Raw genomic sequence first — 16,134 nt, 5'->3', positions numbered from 1 at the left:
ACCCGCCGGCAACGCGCGTGACGTCATCGCGCGTGACGTCACAGGGAAACTTCCTCGGATTCCAACATTTGCATGAATCCGTGTTGAGTCGACTCCGTGTTTTGTGGCCGATTCCGATTCTTACAAAGACAACGAACCACCCGTGTAGCCTCAACAGACTGTCGGGGCAAGTGCTGTTCGCGAAGTTCCGGCACAACCACCACGCCTGGCCGCCTTCGCCCTGCCGAGTGGCGACGTTAACTGCACATCGCATCCGGTTATCATTTGAGGCTGAGTCGACCTAGGAGTGGGGGGGGGGGGGCACAGAACCGGTTCAAATGATCGTCACCGGTGTTGGTGACTCGATCGGGTTCGTAGCGCAGCGCGCTAACCGCTGCGCCACCGCTCCCCCGCGCCGATCGGGCCCCAGTACACAACGGAGCGTTGCATCGAATCGCCAATGAATGGACGAGGCGCCAATGCGTGAAGATTGTTGTTATCCATCGGGTTCGAGGGCGGTAAATGCCGACATCAGCAAAGGACATTTACGTGCGCTGCCAATGTTAAATAACAACAGGGTGGGGGGACAATGCTGATGCGTTAATTCGCGCTAAAAATAGATGTGTACATTTATATCCTGCAGCGGAAGATTAGTGCTGCCGGATACGGCAAACCACATTTGCAAATCTTTGATCCTTTGCCGTGTCCGTAGTAGGGGTCGTATCGATAGTTCAATGTGAATGCGCGGGGTGATTGAAGGCCCTCCCGTGCGTTGTCTTGTGTGGCTCTGGGACTGCTGCTGCTGTTTTGTATCGCTGCCTTGCCGTGCGTTCATTTTAGTGTCGACAAATGGGACAGCCAGTGCCCAAGTATTTATACATTCTAGTGACTCCATTACCCTTCCTATCGGTTGTCTTTGCACTCCTTGTTGTTGTAACTTTGCCCCCACCTTGCCCCCACTGAACATCTGTGCGGGAAGCAAAGAGCTTCACAGCTCATCGGATTTCTACTCCTCCTGCAGTCTAAATCAAGATTCCGAATCGCCGAACAACAGAACGACGAATCGAATCGCCCGTCGTGCGCTGGACCAATCAGCGGCGTCCGCGAGGGCATCGCCGGACGCCCCCCCCGCCCCTTGGCTCGCCTCGCCGCTTGAGCCAATGGGAGGCGTCCACGAGCTTTGGCGCCCCTCGACCAATGGGGCGCGTCCACAGCGGCGACTCGACCGTCGCGGACCAATGGGAGGCGTCCACGCGCCTCCGCCTGGAAGTATATAAAGCGGGCGGCAACGGGAGGAGGTGCCCGTCAGTCATCTGCAGAGCAACGTTGAGGGTTGAGCCTTGCGCGTGGTGGTGGTGGAGGAGCCTTCCTGGTCCCGTGAGCGTTAAGTGATCATTGCCAATTAGGGTTCTCGGTTATAACCGCCCGGTGGGGGTTGTGTGTGGGTCTCCATTTGACGAAGGCGGTCTAAATCCGTTGGGGCGCGGGTCGAGCCGGGCGAAGACGAGGCCACGTCTACGGTCCAGCCCAGGAGCAGTGTCGCCATAACGCAACTGAGGTGAGTGTCGTGACGGTGGTGGTTGGTCCGCGTCAGCCGTGTTCTATCCGCTGCTGGGTGAAGTCCCGCGCCTTCCTCACGCCGCCAAGCCGATAACCGCGTCTCTCTAAATATCCGGCGGGTTGTTAATCCGCCCCTCCAGATGGCAGGACGAGTTCGGTGGGCGTCTCTTGCGCGTCGAACGTAACGAGCGGCCCTCGACTGGCCGCGCGGAGCTGACGGAGACGTCAAATGGACGCTGACGACTGCGAATCGATTCGCTAAAAACAACGAATCGATTCACCGCTTGACACGCCCGTCTCCCTGTTCGCCGCGGTGTTGCGCGAATCGAATTGTCGATTCGCGCAAAGATGTCGGGAGTCGATTCGCGTCTTGCGTTTTTTAAAGCTAAGCAAGTGTTGTGCCTGGCTATGGCTTGGATGGGCGATCACCGAGCGTGCGTAACAGTTGCTACAGGCTGCGGTGTCGCGTTGGTAAGCGTACAGTAACCACGAGCTAGCAGTGGCGCGGATAAGTTGTGCAGTACTCCACTGCTAGCGTCTATGTTCGCCACCTTCGCCAAAGCTTACGCAGTGACCGGCGCGGTGAGGTCTGGTTCATTGGCATCGCCACCCCCCGAAACGGCGAACTGTGTAAGCGACTAAGTAACGGACGTTGATTCTTGGGTCACGCTCCCCCCCCCCCGTTGTTACGCCCCCCTCCCCCCGGGTTGCGCAAACTCCCCCACCCCTCCCCGGGTTACGCCCCCCCCGAGTTACGCTAACTCCCCCCCCCCCCCCCCCACACGGGTAACTGCCCCCCCCCCGCACCTCCGATTAGCACGGTTGGCTACGTACGGAGCACAGAAGTTCGGTATACTGTACATGCATATACCTGGCGCCCCCATTACAACTTGTGGAGCCCAGGTGTGTGACTGTCGCCAGGCCTCTATGTTGTACCAGGTAAGCTCCACTCAGCTGCTGTGTAGCTCTTTTTTCAGAAGCGACCTGGCCATCGCATGATGGCTCAACGAAGTGGGTTGCGTGGAAATTTCTAGCAGCCAAATATTCTTAACGCGTGATGTTGATTTCTAAATGTGGAGGGGGGAAAGCCGTAGGGCCTGGGGAGAGACGAGCGGCCATGTAGCAGGCATCGGGGTCGCGTTCAAACCTCCGACCACCGCATACCAGGCAAGGGATGACATCTCGCCCTGTAGAAGAAAGTTTCCTCACCCGGCACACCACATCCAGTACACCTCATCGCCGGTGTGAAAGACGTTTAGCGTACGTGCAGAGCGCTAACGAGGCCCTCGTTTGTGTCCGCAGAGCGATGGCGCCTGGGAGGATGGCGCTGGTGGTGGTGGTGGCGGTGTGCTGCGTGGCGCTGTGCCGCGCAGCCGAGGACGACAAGGAGAAGGAGAACATGGGCACGGTGATCGGCATCGACCTGGGCACCACCTACTCGTGGTGAGGTGCCAGCGCACTCTTACACGTGTACACACACACACACGTGTGTGTGTGTGTGTTCCCTCGCCACACACTCGTATTGAGTCGCACCCGCGGTCACTGATACACTCCTGCACACACGTGCACTGTGCAGCGCACTGAAGTGCAGAGCCAGCCGTGTGAGCGCTTGCTGCAAACGTGCACGATCGTGAATATTCTCATGGCTTTTACTAATTTCCCATCCATTCGATCCATTAATTTACTGTCAATTTAATCATCACAGATTTGCTTGCCCCCCATTGCTTCCCGTCTATTTTCTTCATTGCATTACCATTCCATTCATACAACATACACGTACCAGTCTTCAATTCTCTTTAAACGCCTCGGTTAAGGTGTCGTATAAATTGCGATAAAGTAAGATGTGCATGCATTATCTGGCTTCTCTGAACGCTCGCGCATGCGTCAGAGCACTCGAACAAATGGACCGCGCGCCTGGTGAGATGTGCGTCGTGGAATCTACATGCGCACGCCTCATTCTGTACCCTCTCTTCCCTCCGGGGTTTTGAAATCCGGCAGCGTGGGCGTGTTCAAGAACGGCCGCGTGGAGATAATCGCCAACGACCAGGGGAACCGCATCACGCCGTCATACGTCGCCTTCACGGCCGAGGGGGAGCGCCTCATCGGCGATGCCGCCAAGAACCAGCTGACCTCCAACCCCGAGAACACCGTGTTCGACGCCAAGCGGCTCATCGGGCGCTCGTGGACGGACCCCACCGTGCAGCACGACATCAAGTTCTGGCCCTTCACGGTGCGTGGGTGTCGGTAGTTTTCGTCGTGCTCCCTGCCCGCCCCCACTACCCCCCCCCCCCCCCCCCCCCCCCCCCCCCCCCCCCCCCCCCTCGCATTGTCGCCGGTTTTTCCACAGTCCCTGCTACCCCTCGTACAATTGCACAAGGTTAACGCGTAGTAGTGTCAGGCCTTTTTGGGGGTTTTTTGGGTTGGATCACGTAAATATAAACGTGTCATTGAGAGCGATCCTTGGATCTCTTCGGCTCAAGTGGCGAGTCCACTGCCATGTATGTGTGGCAGTTATTTTCGTGTGGAGCGGAAGTGTCGTGGTTAGCGCGCTGCACTACGAACCCGGGGGCACCTGAGTTCGATTCCCACTCACGGCTGCCAATGACGATTATCTGAAATATTTCTGGGCTTCCCCTAGGTCGTCTCTGCCTCGAATGAGTGTAAACATCGCTACTTGGGAGATGAAGGTGGTCTGGCATGGTACTGGCCACCCCAGTCCCTCGTGTACAGTACAGGCACCTTCATAGGTGCTTGCTAACAACACTCGCCCCAACAGTCGGTTCAGGCTATAAGGGGCATCTGCCCCTTGTCGGGTGCCACAGTGGCTATGACACGTTAACTACCTCTCCTGGTATACAGAAAGGAGGGGGTCGTGAGTTTGATCCTGACCCTAACGCCTGCTCTATAGTTGGAGTTTGCATGTTCTCACTGGTTGTAGGGACTTTTCTCTTGGTCCTCTGGTTTTTCCCTCCATTTTAGAAACACGTTTTTTAGCATTTGGCCACTGTCCACCTGATTTTGATGAGAAGCCAATTCATTGCTATCATGTGTAATAGCCAAATTGAAAAAGAGTACCTGGTGTGGTGTGTATACATCGCCACTAGGGGGAGACAAAGGTGGCAGGGCGTGGTTCTGGCCACCCACCCCCTAGTGTGCTCTGCCAGCCTTCATCGGTGTTGCTTGCTAACAGCACTTGCCCCATCAGTCTGTTCAGGTCATGCGGGGAATCTTTGTCTTTGTTTGAAACTTATTTCACACCGTACATGTGGTGTGGATTGGTGGTTATGGTGGTGGTTCTGCCTATGGTACCCTCTGTGAAAAAGAGCTTCATCGCTCGGCGGATTTCTCCCAAGATAAATAAAGATTCTCATTCTGGTTCCTACCCCCCTCTCTCTGCCGCCCTGCAGGTTCTGGAGAAGAAGGGGAAGCCCCACATCCAGGTTGAGGTGATAGCCGGCGAGTCCAAGACCTTCGCCCCGGAGGAGATCTCGGCCATGGTGCTCACCAAGATGAAGGAGACGGCCGAGGCCTACCTGGGCAAGAAGGTGCGACACGCATAACAGCGCTCGCGACCACGCTCCACGCACGCACCGGGCAAACCTCCCGTTCTGTGGGGGGGGGGGGTTGGGGAGCACGAGCGTTGCGTTGCATCTCGATCGTCAAGTTGCTCACGGGGGTTTGTTGTCGTCTGCAGGTGACGCACGCGGTGGTGACCGTGCCCGCCTACTTCAACGACGCCCAGCGACAGGCCACCAAGGACGCCGGCACCATCGCCGGCCTCAACGTGCTGCGCATCATCAACGAGCCGTACGCAACACACGGGGGTGGGGGGGGGGGCTACACGGTGGGGGGGGGCACACGGGTGGGGGGGGGACACGGGAGGGGGGGGGGAACTATACAGTGGGGTGCCACGGTGGTGGGGTTAACAGATACCGGCCAAAACACTGGGTGAGTTTTTGGCCGGTATCGGTCGGCCTCTCGTGACCGATTCTAAAATTAACCCCAATGAGCGCTGACCATCGAACGCGGTAGAGGAGACGCTGGACTCCAACTCGTCCACCGCCATCCACCCCGCTGATGGTCCTACTGGCTCTGCCCGTCCATCCCCGTGCGTGCAGGACTGCAGCGGCCATCGCCTACGGGCTGGACAAGAAGGAGGGCGAGAAGAACATCCTGGTGTTCGACCTGGGTGGGGGCACCTTCGACGTGTCGCTGCTCACCATCGACCACGGCGTGTTCGAGGTGGTGGCCACCAACGGAGACACCCACCTTGGTGAGCAGAGTGCCACGCCCCCCCCCGTGCCCCTCCCCTTGCCGCACCCACCCACTTTCTCTTCTGCCACACGCTTTACCCAACCACCACCACATTCTGGTAGTTTCCCGGCTGGTGGTCCTCGTTTTTAATATTGCCTGGGTGTGCCGTGGGGGAATGGGGTGCCGCTGTCAGTGGCTAGGAGATGTTAATGACCTCGCGTGAAATTTTCTCCGGCTACTCCAGTTATTCTTTCTACATTTAGAATCGACGTCGTGCATATGTGGCTGCCGCTATAAATTTCTACGAGATAAGCCACTTCGTTGAGATAATCTGTGGCCAGGTTTCTTCTAAAGAGTTGCACAACTCTGTGGGACTTGCTTGGTAAAATAAGAAAGTGTAGTAGTGTCAGAAGATGCATCGTAAATCGATCTAACAGTAGTGTTATATTAACATTGTACATCAGACCGTCTAAAACCAGAGACCGCCCTTTACAGGCAGGTCCTCGATACGAACGTTCCACACTTAAACGAACGAACCTGCCACGAGACGTCGTTATTTCTGACTTTCTCGAACGTTCGGCTCCGTAACCTTTTACGAACCGAACTGCGGCGTTGACAGCACGCTGACCTGACCACGGCTCTCCCACCCCACCCTTCGACCCGCAGGTGGCGAGGACTTTGACCAACGCGTGATGGAGCACTTCATCAAGCTGTACAAGAAGAAGACTGGCAAGGATGTGCGCAAGGACCACCGCGCAGTGCAGAAGCTCCGCCGCGAGGTGGAGAAGGCAAAGCGCACGCTCTCCACGCAGCACCAGGCGCGCATCGACATCGAGTCCTTCTACGACGGCGACGACTTCTCCGAGACGCTCACGCGCGCAAAGTTTGAGGAGCTCAACATGGTGAGAAGGGGAGGGTCACCGGCGGTGGTGGTGGTGTCTGTGGAACGGTGTCTGTGTGCTACGTGTAACTGTGTATATGCTCTAACTTTGTGCTGTGTAATTATGTAGGTAGTAGCGGTTAGCGCGCTGCACTAAAAGGTTAAATTCCCAACGCTAGTGACGATTATCTGAACTGGTCCTGGGCCTCCCCTAGGTCGGCTCTGCCTCAAATGAGTGTAAACATCGCTACTTGGGAGATGAAGGTGGTCTGGCATGGTGCTGGCCACCCCAGTCCCTCGTGTACAGTACAGGCACCTTCATAGGTGCTTGCTAACAACACTTGCCCCAACAGTCGGTTCAGGCTATAAGGGGGGCATCTGCCCCTTGTCGGGTGCCACAGTGGCTATGACACGTTAACTACCTCTCCTGGTATACAGAAAGGAGGGGGTCGTGAGTTGGATCCTGACCCTAACGCCTGCTATATAGTTGGAGTTTGCATGTTCTCACTGGTTGTAGGGACTTTTCTCTTGGTCCTCTGGTTTTTCCCTCCATTTTAGAAACACGTTTTTTAGCATTTGGCCACTGTCCACCTGATTTTGATGAGAAGCCAATTCATTGCTATAATGTGTAATAGCCAAATTGAAAAAGAGCTATATAGCTCGATGGTGCCTTGCCTGGTAAAATGAGAATGGAAGTCTTTAGTAGCTTTATTGTCGAGCTATATGCTGAACAACCGCGGGGTATGGAGCTCGCTCTCCACCGTACTGACTTCCTAACCTTGGCCTTGCCACCGCTGTGCCCGTGCCCCGCAGGACCTGTTCCGCTCGACGATGAAGCCGGTGCAGAAGGTGATGGAGGACTCGGACCTGAAGAAGACGGACATCGACGAGATCGTGCTGGTGGGCGGCTCGACGCGCATCCCCAAGATCCAGCAGCTGGTGAAGGAGCTGTTCAACGGCAAGGAGCCGTCGCGCGGCATCAACCCCGACGAGGCGGTGGCCTACGGCGCCGCCGTGCAGGCTGGCGTGCTGTCCGGGGAGGACAACACCGGTACGTGTGCGCTTGTGTCTTTGTAGCGGTTAGCGCTACGCTGCGCTATGAACCTGGCGACCCGGGTTCGATTCCCACTCACGGCCAACACCAGTGACGATTATCTTAACCGGTTCCGGGCCTCCCCTAGGTCGACTCGGTCTCAAATGAGGTACCTGGTGTGATGTGTAAACAACGTCACTAGGGAGACGAAGGCGGCCGGGCGTGGTGTTGGCCACCCACCCCCTTGTGTGCCGTGCCGGCCTTCATAGGCGCTCGCTTAACAGCACTTTTCCCTACGGTCTGTTCAGGCTACACGGGATCTTTGTAGGGGGCACAAGTGGTGCATCTGCCAGTCATCTCGGTCAACCCCCATGGCACCTGGGTCTGTCCCGTGACCTGCTGCCAGTGAGCACCTAGCCTGGCACAAGTCCCGTGGTGACGTCACCGCCACTTGGTGGCGAATGACGTTGGTTTTTAAATCTTTTATATTAAGTTTGCTTGCTTGCGCGCTTACGACCGTGCAAATCTTTCGGTCGTTTTTAACCCACTTCCCGTGATCCAATCGAGCTGACATTTTGCACACAGACTCGTTGTGCGTGACAATTTATTTTCGTGAAAAAAAATCCAAAATTTTCCACTTTTTAGGGGAATTTTTTTTCATATTTCATTTAATACCAATGTGATAAAAATGAAACTCTTACTCAAGAAAAACAGAAATGAATAATAAAATAAAACCGATGCCATGCATATAAAGGATTTATAGTGAAAAACTTTGTTTTTACGGGTTAATTTTTTTTTGTCTAAACTTGCGTTGAGCACAGTTGGCTACGTATGGTACCAAAGAAGTTAATCGAACGTGTGGCACTGACACAAATGCGCGGACACAGACAAGATCCCCCGTGTTAGCCTTAACAGACTGTTGGGGTAAGTGCTGTCAGCAGCACCTAAGGAAGGCTGGTACAGCACACGAGAGGGGGTGGGTGGCCGGCCAGCAACCACGCTTGGCCACCTCTCTCTCTCCAGTGGTGATGTTAACACTTCACACGAGATGCTAATTTGAGGCTTAGTCGACCTAGGTGAGGCCCAGGACCGGTTCATATTCGCCACTGTTATTACCCTTGAGTGGGAATTGAACTTTGGTGGCTGGGTTTGTAGCGCAGTGCGCTCACCATTGCGCAACCGCTCCACACATGCTTGTCTTGGTTATTCTCAATGTACGTGTACAGATTTTTGGTTCTTTCACATGTAGGTTGGGTAGCCCTTGCACAGGGTTGGGGCTGGCTACGTGTACACACGGTTAGGGTTGAAGATTCGTGCCTACGTGCGTGAACAACTCCAGCGTGTGCACATGTACATGCGGTGTGCGTGCTAGTTTTGGGAAAGCTCAGCATTGCAATCCATGTGCCAAACGTGGCATCGTGCTTTTAAATATGACGGTGCTGCCCAATCAAAACATACGCTCGTGTACCTGTGTCTGTCACGGGCGCCGGTGGCTAGGATATGTTAACTACCTCACCTGGTATACAGGACGTCGTGGGTTCTATCCCGACCTTGACGCCTGCTGTATATTTGAAGTTTGCAGTGTCTCTCCATGGATACTTTCCCTCCACATTTATACACATTCGTTTGTGGTGTATTTGGCTGCTGCTATAATTTGAGCTATCATTTGTTATAGCCAGGTTGCTTCTGAAAAGGAGCTCTGAAGCTCGGTGGGCTTTACCTGGTGAGATAAAAATGTTTCTTAGTTTTATTGTCGTCATCATCACACTCTCTCTCTGCCGTGTGCTGCTGCAGGCGACCTGGTGCTGCTGGACGTGTGCCCCCTGACCCTGGGCATCGAGACGGTGGGTGGCGTCATGACCAAGCTGATCCCTCGCAACACCGTGGTGCCCACCAAGAAGTCGCAGATCTTCTCGACGGCCGCCGACAACCAGCCCACCGTCACCATCCAGGTGTTTGAGGGCGAGCGCCCCATGACCAAGGACAACCACCTGCTGGGCAAGTTCGACCTGACGGGCATCCCGCCGGCCCCGCGCGGGGTCCCCCAGATCGAGGTGACCTTCGAGATCGACGTCAACGGTATCCTTCGCGTGTCCGCAGAGGACAAGGGCACGGGCAACAAGAACAAGATCACCATCACCAACGACCAGAACCGCCTGACGCCCGAGGAGATTGAGAGGATGGTGTCCGACGCGGAGCGCTTCGCTGACGACGACAAGCGGGTGAAGGAGCGCGTGGAGGCTCGCAACGAGCTGGAGAGCTACGCCTACTCGCTCAAGAACCAGATCGGTGACAAGGAGAAGCTGGGTGGCAAGCTGTCGGACGAGGACCGCGAGACCGTCGAGAAGGCCGTGGAGGACAAGATCGCCTGGCTCGAGGGCCATCAGGAGGCCGACACGGACGACTTCAAGGCGCAGAAGAAGGAGCTGGAGGAGGTGGTGCAGCCCATCGTGAGCAAGCTGTACGGCGGAGCGGGGGCCGGCCCCGGTGGGGAGGACGAGGGAGGGGAGGAAGGGGCTGACAAGGACGAGCTGTGAGGCGGCGATGGTGGGAGGCGGAGTCGGAACGACACCCACGGCAATCGCCGCCACCCCTCTGTCGGCCAACCACGACCTCTCTGGACTCTGTAAAGTTTCCGCTGTGTTTGTTGCCTTTGTCGTTCAATGATTGAGCTGGAGAGAGACAGTGCCCCCCCCCCACACCCCTGCATTGGTTTGGGTTCATCGGATATTTAAACCCTGCCTGGTGGTGGGCCCCTAGCACTTGGTGGCGGGGTGGACCCCAGATCTGCATGTGGTGTGGGTCATGCCACCCAGGAGATGCCGGTGGTACCAATGCTGGCTTTGCCTCCTTCTCCCCCCCCCCACTTTCCCTTCCCTTGTTCAGCCGGGGATTTGTCAAACTTGAGAGTTTGCCAGCCCAGCAGCAGCACCGCCGTATGGTCACCAAGCGGCTCGGCCTCTCCCAGTGCTCCAGGTGCCCAGGATAGAGGGGTGGGGGGTTGCGTTATTGAGGATTATCTCGGTTTAAGTTATTGCAGAGCAGCAGCGACGGCGACCGTTCAGACCCAATGCAGTGGGGGACTCGACTCGACGGCAAAACGGAGAATAAACGGAAACGCGAGATGAGGCCCGCGTGTGACCCGTGGTGTTTATTTACAAGCGCCTGCCCTCCTTGGGTGCAATTCTGATGCTCCACACTGCAACAACCTCGATTCTAAAGTCTTTATTTGGACTGCATGAGGAGTGAATCTGAGTTTGTTTTCAAATGGTCATTTACAACGGGCAGGCTGCAAAAAACCCGATGGGTGTACAAAATAGAGAAAATGGGAAGAAAGTCACGGCAAATACAATTCGTTGTATACAGTCTGTTCTATAACGTGGTGGTAGCATTCCTGCAGAACACACCACGTTATGCCATAATCGCGTAACAATATAGAGTGAAGCGGTCTGCGTTTAACACGTGATGTGTAATGCTGGCCGAACAAAGCCCGAGGGTACTGTGAGGATCCAGCAGCATCTCGGTGTCTTGTGCAGTGACGTTATGCTGAGGTGGCTCTATAACAACCACGTGGTCCTACCTGCGCGCCCGTAGGTGTTTGCTCTATCGTGTTTATACATCCAGTTTGCGTTTATTAAAACACGCGATTATAGAACAGACTGTCAGATGTCTCAAGATTGTTCAAGGCAGCCACGACAAAGCCAGACCACACCGAGCACCACTGGGTCCCGTGTTGAACGTATGGAGTGACGCTTCACATTGGGGGTCAAGGCTCTCGCGCTTGCGTCCCCTACGCAGTGTGCGTGCCGATCCTTGGCATGCTTGTGCTGCGTGTAACGGCCTCGTCTACGATGCAACGCGGGGCTGGTGAGGAATCCTTGTGAGCGTCGCCTCTGCAAACGCATTTGTTCTGCCACGGACATGGCCTGGTGTCATCGACTGCTGAGAGAAGGACCCCTCCCCAAGCTCTCGCCGCCTCTCTCAATCCCACGATTTGTAATAATAATCCACCCGGCCAGCTGCTCTGTGCACACGAGCAGATTTGTAACAGCTCCATCTCCCTTGCAACCCTTGCCATATATGAAGAGTGAACACTTGGGGCTGTTGCCTGTACTGAATAAGAACCACAGCCATACATTTTGGTGGTGTAATCACCCAGCCACTTGGCCTCCCCGGCTGGTGTGGTGTTTTTTGGCAAGGCCGCCTGCACGCCACTGCGTTGGCGGCGGTGTTGCCAGCAAACACCGTTCTGGTGATGTGGGCAAGGCAATTTGGGGATACTACGGTTGCCAGCCTGCAGACATTGTGATGGGCCGTCTTATATTTACGAGGGTATTTGTTCAGGAGAGGGTTTTTGGGGTTGAACGATAAATCTATAATTTGGGGGGCATGGAAGACGTGTCAGTCGGTGACTTGTTGGAATCCTTTTACTTTTGGTTTCCCCACGTGCTTTTTTTGTGCCGTTTGTTAAAAAAAAAGTTTGAGGCAGTGCGACACGGTTTAATGTGTGAAGATTAGAACGCAGTCCTGTGGTGTACCTTTGCTTGTCACCTAACAATTACACGCATTCTCTGCTGTTTGGCGGAAGGGGGAGTGTTTCGATCCATTTTCCCAGGGCGCCCCCCACACTCTCCTCTCCCTGAGGTCTGGGTCCAGCCGCTTTCCCATGGCCAGTCCCCACCGGGTTACCCCACGAGATTTCTCCAATTCTCGCGGTTGGTGCTGTGGCAATCAAATCTGGTGCCACCCATGCCCTGCTCGCTTCCCCCAGAGTATTGTTGCTCTGCTCTGGCTCAAGCGTCTGCTGCTGGCCCCACGGGGCTCCCCTGGCGCCATCACCCCTGTGCCCCCCTCCCCCAGGCGAGAAACGTGGGGGGTGGGGGGTTATTTATGCTCTGCGCTACCGCTTGGAATTCTCCCCTGGCCTGCCACCTTTGTTTCTCCTCTACTGCCTCATTTTTGCGAGGTCCGCACGCCCCCCCCCCCCCCCCCACTACTGATCTGTGTGCGCCCTCTGCCGTCGGTCGAGTGCGTTCTGCCAAACCGGAAATTGTCAAAAGTAAAGTTTTTACAGAAAAACCGCTGCCTCGGCTTGTCCAGCGTGTGCGTGCGTGGTGTTTGCTGCTGGGCGTGGAGTTGTACGGCGGTTCGCGCACTGCACTACAATCCTGGGTGGGCCACGGTTCGAGTTCCGCTCACGGCCACCAACGCCACTGACGATGATCTGCACCGATCCTGCCCCTCCCCCTCGGCTGACGCGGCCTCCAAATGAGTGCTTGGTGCGATGTGTAAAACCTCGCCAGAACAACTTATTTTACCAGGTAAGGGCCCACTGAGCTATGTAGCTCTCTTTCGAATTTACCTGGCTACCACATAGCTCAACGAAGTGGCTTGTGGAAATGTCCAGCAGCCAAAGAATTTAAACGCATGTTTCGAAATGTGGAGGGGAACTGGAGGCCCCGGACAAAAATCCACGCGCCCGCGGGAAGAACATGCCAACTCCAAATATACAGGCATCGGGTTGGGATCGATCCCACGAAAATTGTAAACCTGGCAAGGTCGTGAACATCGTTCCACCGTGGCACCCCAACCACGGATGGGAGGTGGTGGAGGCATTCCAGCTGTGAAAATTCGCCACTCCAATCCTCCCTCCGTGATAATCTGGCTCGTCAAACACCTCCATGCAAAATCACAGCCGTTTTTCATCAACAGCCGTACGAATAGTAAAGCCTCAAAAGTCTCACGGAGACCCATCCACTCGCACAGATTAACAGACTCGCACTGGGATCTCTAACTTCGCATACAGACCCATAGACTCGCACAGATCGAGAGATTCGCATACATTTTGCAGCGGGCAAAGTATAAATTCGCGAAGACAGCCCGAAGTAAAGCGACGTCACCGATTCGATTTGAAAGAGAAACATAACGCCCATCAATAATCCTCTTCGTGTGGCTGTTGTTTGATGCCAAGTAGAATCAGTAGTTCCACATCGAGGTGGTTGATGAGCCAGATGACTGCGTCTCGAGTCGCAGAGTGGTGAATCATCGCTGCTGTGATGCCTCTCCTTCACGTAGATCTGTATGGGACCTATGGGTCTCTTCCGTGAATATATGGGCATCTATGTAAGTCTATCAGTATTTATAAGTATTGTTTTCTGTATGGTTCTCTGTGAGTATCGGTATCTGTGTGAGTCTATAGGTCTCGCGTCACCTGCTTCAACGTACGTTAAAGAACCCGTGATGTAATTTACAAAGACCAGCATCGCCCCCTCCCGCCAGACTTTCACACACGGGCAGCTGCCACTGGATGTGCCCCTCGGCTTGACCACACAGCAGCGGCAGCAGCAGTTGCATCGCCCCCTACCGCCAGACTAACGCACACACGGGCAGCTGCCATTGGGTGTGCCCCTAGGCTTGATTGCACAGCAGCGGCAGAAATACCAACTCCCGCAGGCTGCGTGCGTCTCGCGTGGTTCCCTCGCTCCTGTGTCACGATAGCGCCATTGCCCCCCCAACCTCCCCCTGTAAGTTGTAAATTCGTCATTGCCTCGTCCACCAAACCTCAGGGGCTCGTAACCCCCCCCCCTCTCCCATAGGGAGATTGCTTTGGTCCGAGTGGAAAATCCTCACACCTGGATATTCTCCCTGTAAGGTCACGGGGGTCGTGGGAAGGTGTGTGGTGGTGAGCAGGTGTCGACTGCGCAATCAACAGTGACCTGGGTTCGATTCCTGGCTGTAGCGAACATCAGCACTGGGGGTGGGGGGGGGCAATGAATTCGTTCTAAGCATAGCATCCCCCCTTAAGTCCACAGTCTCATATGAGTGCCGGTACAAAGTGTAGAAATAGACACTGGGGAGACAAAGGTGGCTGAGCAGAGCGAGGGCCACACCACCGTCTCTCACCACTCACCAGTGTTGCCAACTCTTGAGTTGGAAAAATCCAGGACGTATCAACAGAGGAAGACGAATACTTCGCAATTCCAGTAGAGGTGGTAACTCAATGTGAATTGTTCTCTTGAGTGCTACATTGTTAATATTGCTATAGAATAACAACAAAAACTCAACACGGAGTTTCGGGCAATGACTCATCTCAATAGCATATAGCAGCTATTTTCTCAACAACAGGACGAACCTCGGGAAAATTGAAGAGGTGACAACCCTCCTTACCACTCAATCACCCACTCAGTCACGCACTTAGCCACTAACCCATCTTCCATTCATTCACCCAATAACAACAGCCACCATTTGCTTCACTGCCACCAAGTGGCAGTGACATCACCACGGCGCTTGTACCAGGCTAGGTGCACTTTGAGGTCACGTAAAGTGTCGAAAGCTGGCTGACAGGAGGTCACGGGGTAGACCCAGAGACCCAGGTGCCATGGATTTATTGACTGGGATGACTTCGCTCGTTGTTGTTTGTGTCACTCCTCTGCCCTCTGTTGTTGCTGGGGGAGCGACTGCGTCCAACTGCCCAGTAACACCCTTCATGAACCTCCTCTACAAAGGCAGATTTTGACCCGACTGGTACCAGTTTTCAGCAAGTCGACTCAGCTTCACATGCACAGTCCGTCTCTTTACCAGCGTGGCCGACCCCACAACCCCGTACCACGCCGCCAACTTCCGGGTGAGGAGTCAACATTACCTCACCCAATGGCCGGTGGGAGGGGTCGGTGGAAGGCATTGTTACCAGCACCAGCACCTCCGTGAGGGGCCCGATGGTGGCAGCCGACACCAGGATAACGGCCACGGGTGGTAAGCGGGGGCGATCCGGCCCCTATCCCAGGAACGGAATCCACTCCCCGCTGCCCTCCACGGTGGCGCATCGCTGGCGGGGCTGCACATAGAACTCCTGGTTACACAGCTGGTGTCCGAGGTGGACCTCAAGGGTGACCCTCCCCAGCAGTCCCATCCCAGCTCCACTCGCAGTGTGCAGCGCGCGATCCGGGGCCTGTAGGCGGCCCATGTCAACTCCGATCGTGTTGCAGAATCCGGGTACGCCGCCCATTTACCTGCCCTTCCACCAGCCACGTGGCCCCCGTGATTCCTGCCACTAGCTCCCGCAGCCAGTCGCTCGCAGTCGCCGCGTCCTTAGGTGTTGTTGTCGGCATCTGCGTGGGGGTCACTCGCTCACCATTATTATCATCCATTTGTGTTGGGACCACGTCTATTGCACCCCTAGTTGGTCCACTCTCAAGGGGGCGTTGGCATTTAACCCTGGCGCGTGTCTAGCGCAGGCGATCTCTGGACAGTCTCTCACGAGATGCCCCCGACGGTCGCATAGATAACACGCCCGGGGGAGGGCGGTGGCTCCATAGGAGGCCCTTGCCCACTCCCACTACTGATACGCATCTGCCCGAACTCTGCCTCTAATTGGGACACCCTCCCGGTTAGTCCCTCTACCGTGGAGCGTAGCCCCCCCACCTCGGCC

General features: G+C 55.5%; 1 protein-coding gene across 1 annotated transcript; it reads left to right on the top strand.

The window, feature by feature from the left end:
- Positions 1–1,288: 1,288 nt before the first annotated feature.
- Positions 1,289–10,835, top strand: LOC133360072 (endoplasmic reticulum chaperone BiP). Its single transcript, XM_061578661.1, has 9 exons — positions 1,289–1,537; positions 2,842–2,982; positions 3,538–3,769; positions 4,947–5,084; positions 5,234–5,346; positions 5,658–5,812; positions 6,460–6,695; positions 7,487–7,724; positions 9,501–10,835. The coding sequence occupies exons 2-9, from the start codon at positions 2,846–2,848 to the stop codon at positions 10,241–10,243; spliced, it is 1,992 nt and encodes a 663-aa protein (XP_061434645.1). The 5' UTR covers positions 1,289–1,537; positions 2,842–2,845; the 3' UTR covers positions 10,244–10,835.
- The last annotated feature ends 5,299 nt before the right edge of the window (positions 10,836–16,134 follow it).

Source organism: Lethenteron reissneri, chromosome 67 (genome assembly GCF_015708825.2).
Source record: "Lethenteron reissneri isolate LAM-NWPU_2019-01 chromosome 67, ASM1570882v1, whole genome shotgun sequence".
NCBI lineage: Eukaryota > Metazoa > Chordata > Hyperoartia > Petromyzontiformes > Petromyzontidae > Lethenteron > Lethenteron reissneri.
The sequence above is the reverse complement of the archived record's forward strand: the minus strand, read 5'-3'. Positions and strand labels throughout refer to the sequence as shown.

Excerpts from the sequence above, each read along its gene's own strand:
- LOC133360072 (XM_061578661.1), top strand. The coding sequence starts at position 2,846 with ATGGCGCCTGGGAGGATGGCGCTGGTGGTGGTGGTGGCGGTGTGCTGC. Across the intron at positions 2,983-3,537 it reads CTGGGCACCACCTACTCGTG|CGTGGGCGTGTTCAAGAACG; the intron begins GTGAGGTGCCAG and ends GAAATCCGGCAG. Across the intron at positions 3,770-4,946 it reads TCAAGTTCTGGCCCTTCACG|GTTCTGGAGAAGAAGGGGAA; the intron begins GTGCGTGGGTGT and ends GCCGCCCTGCAG.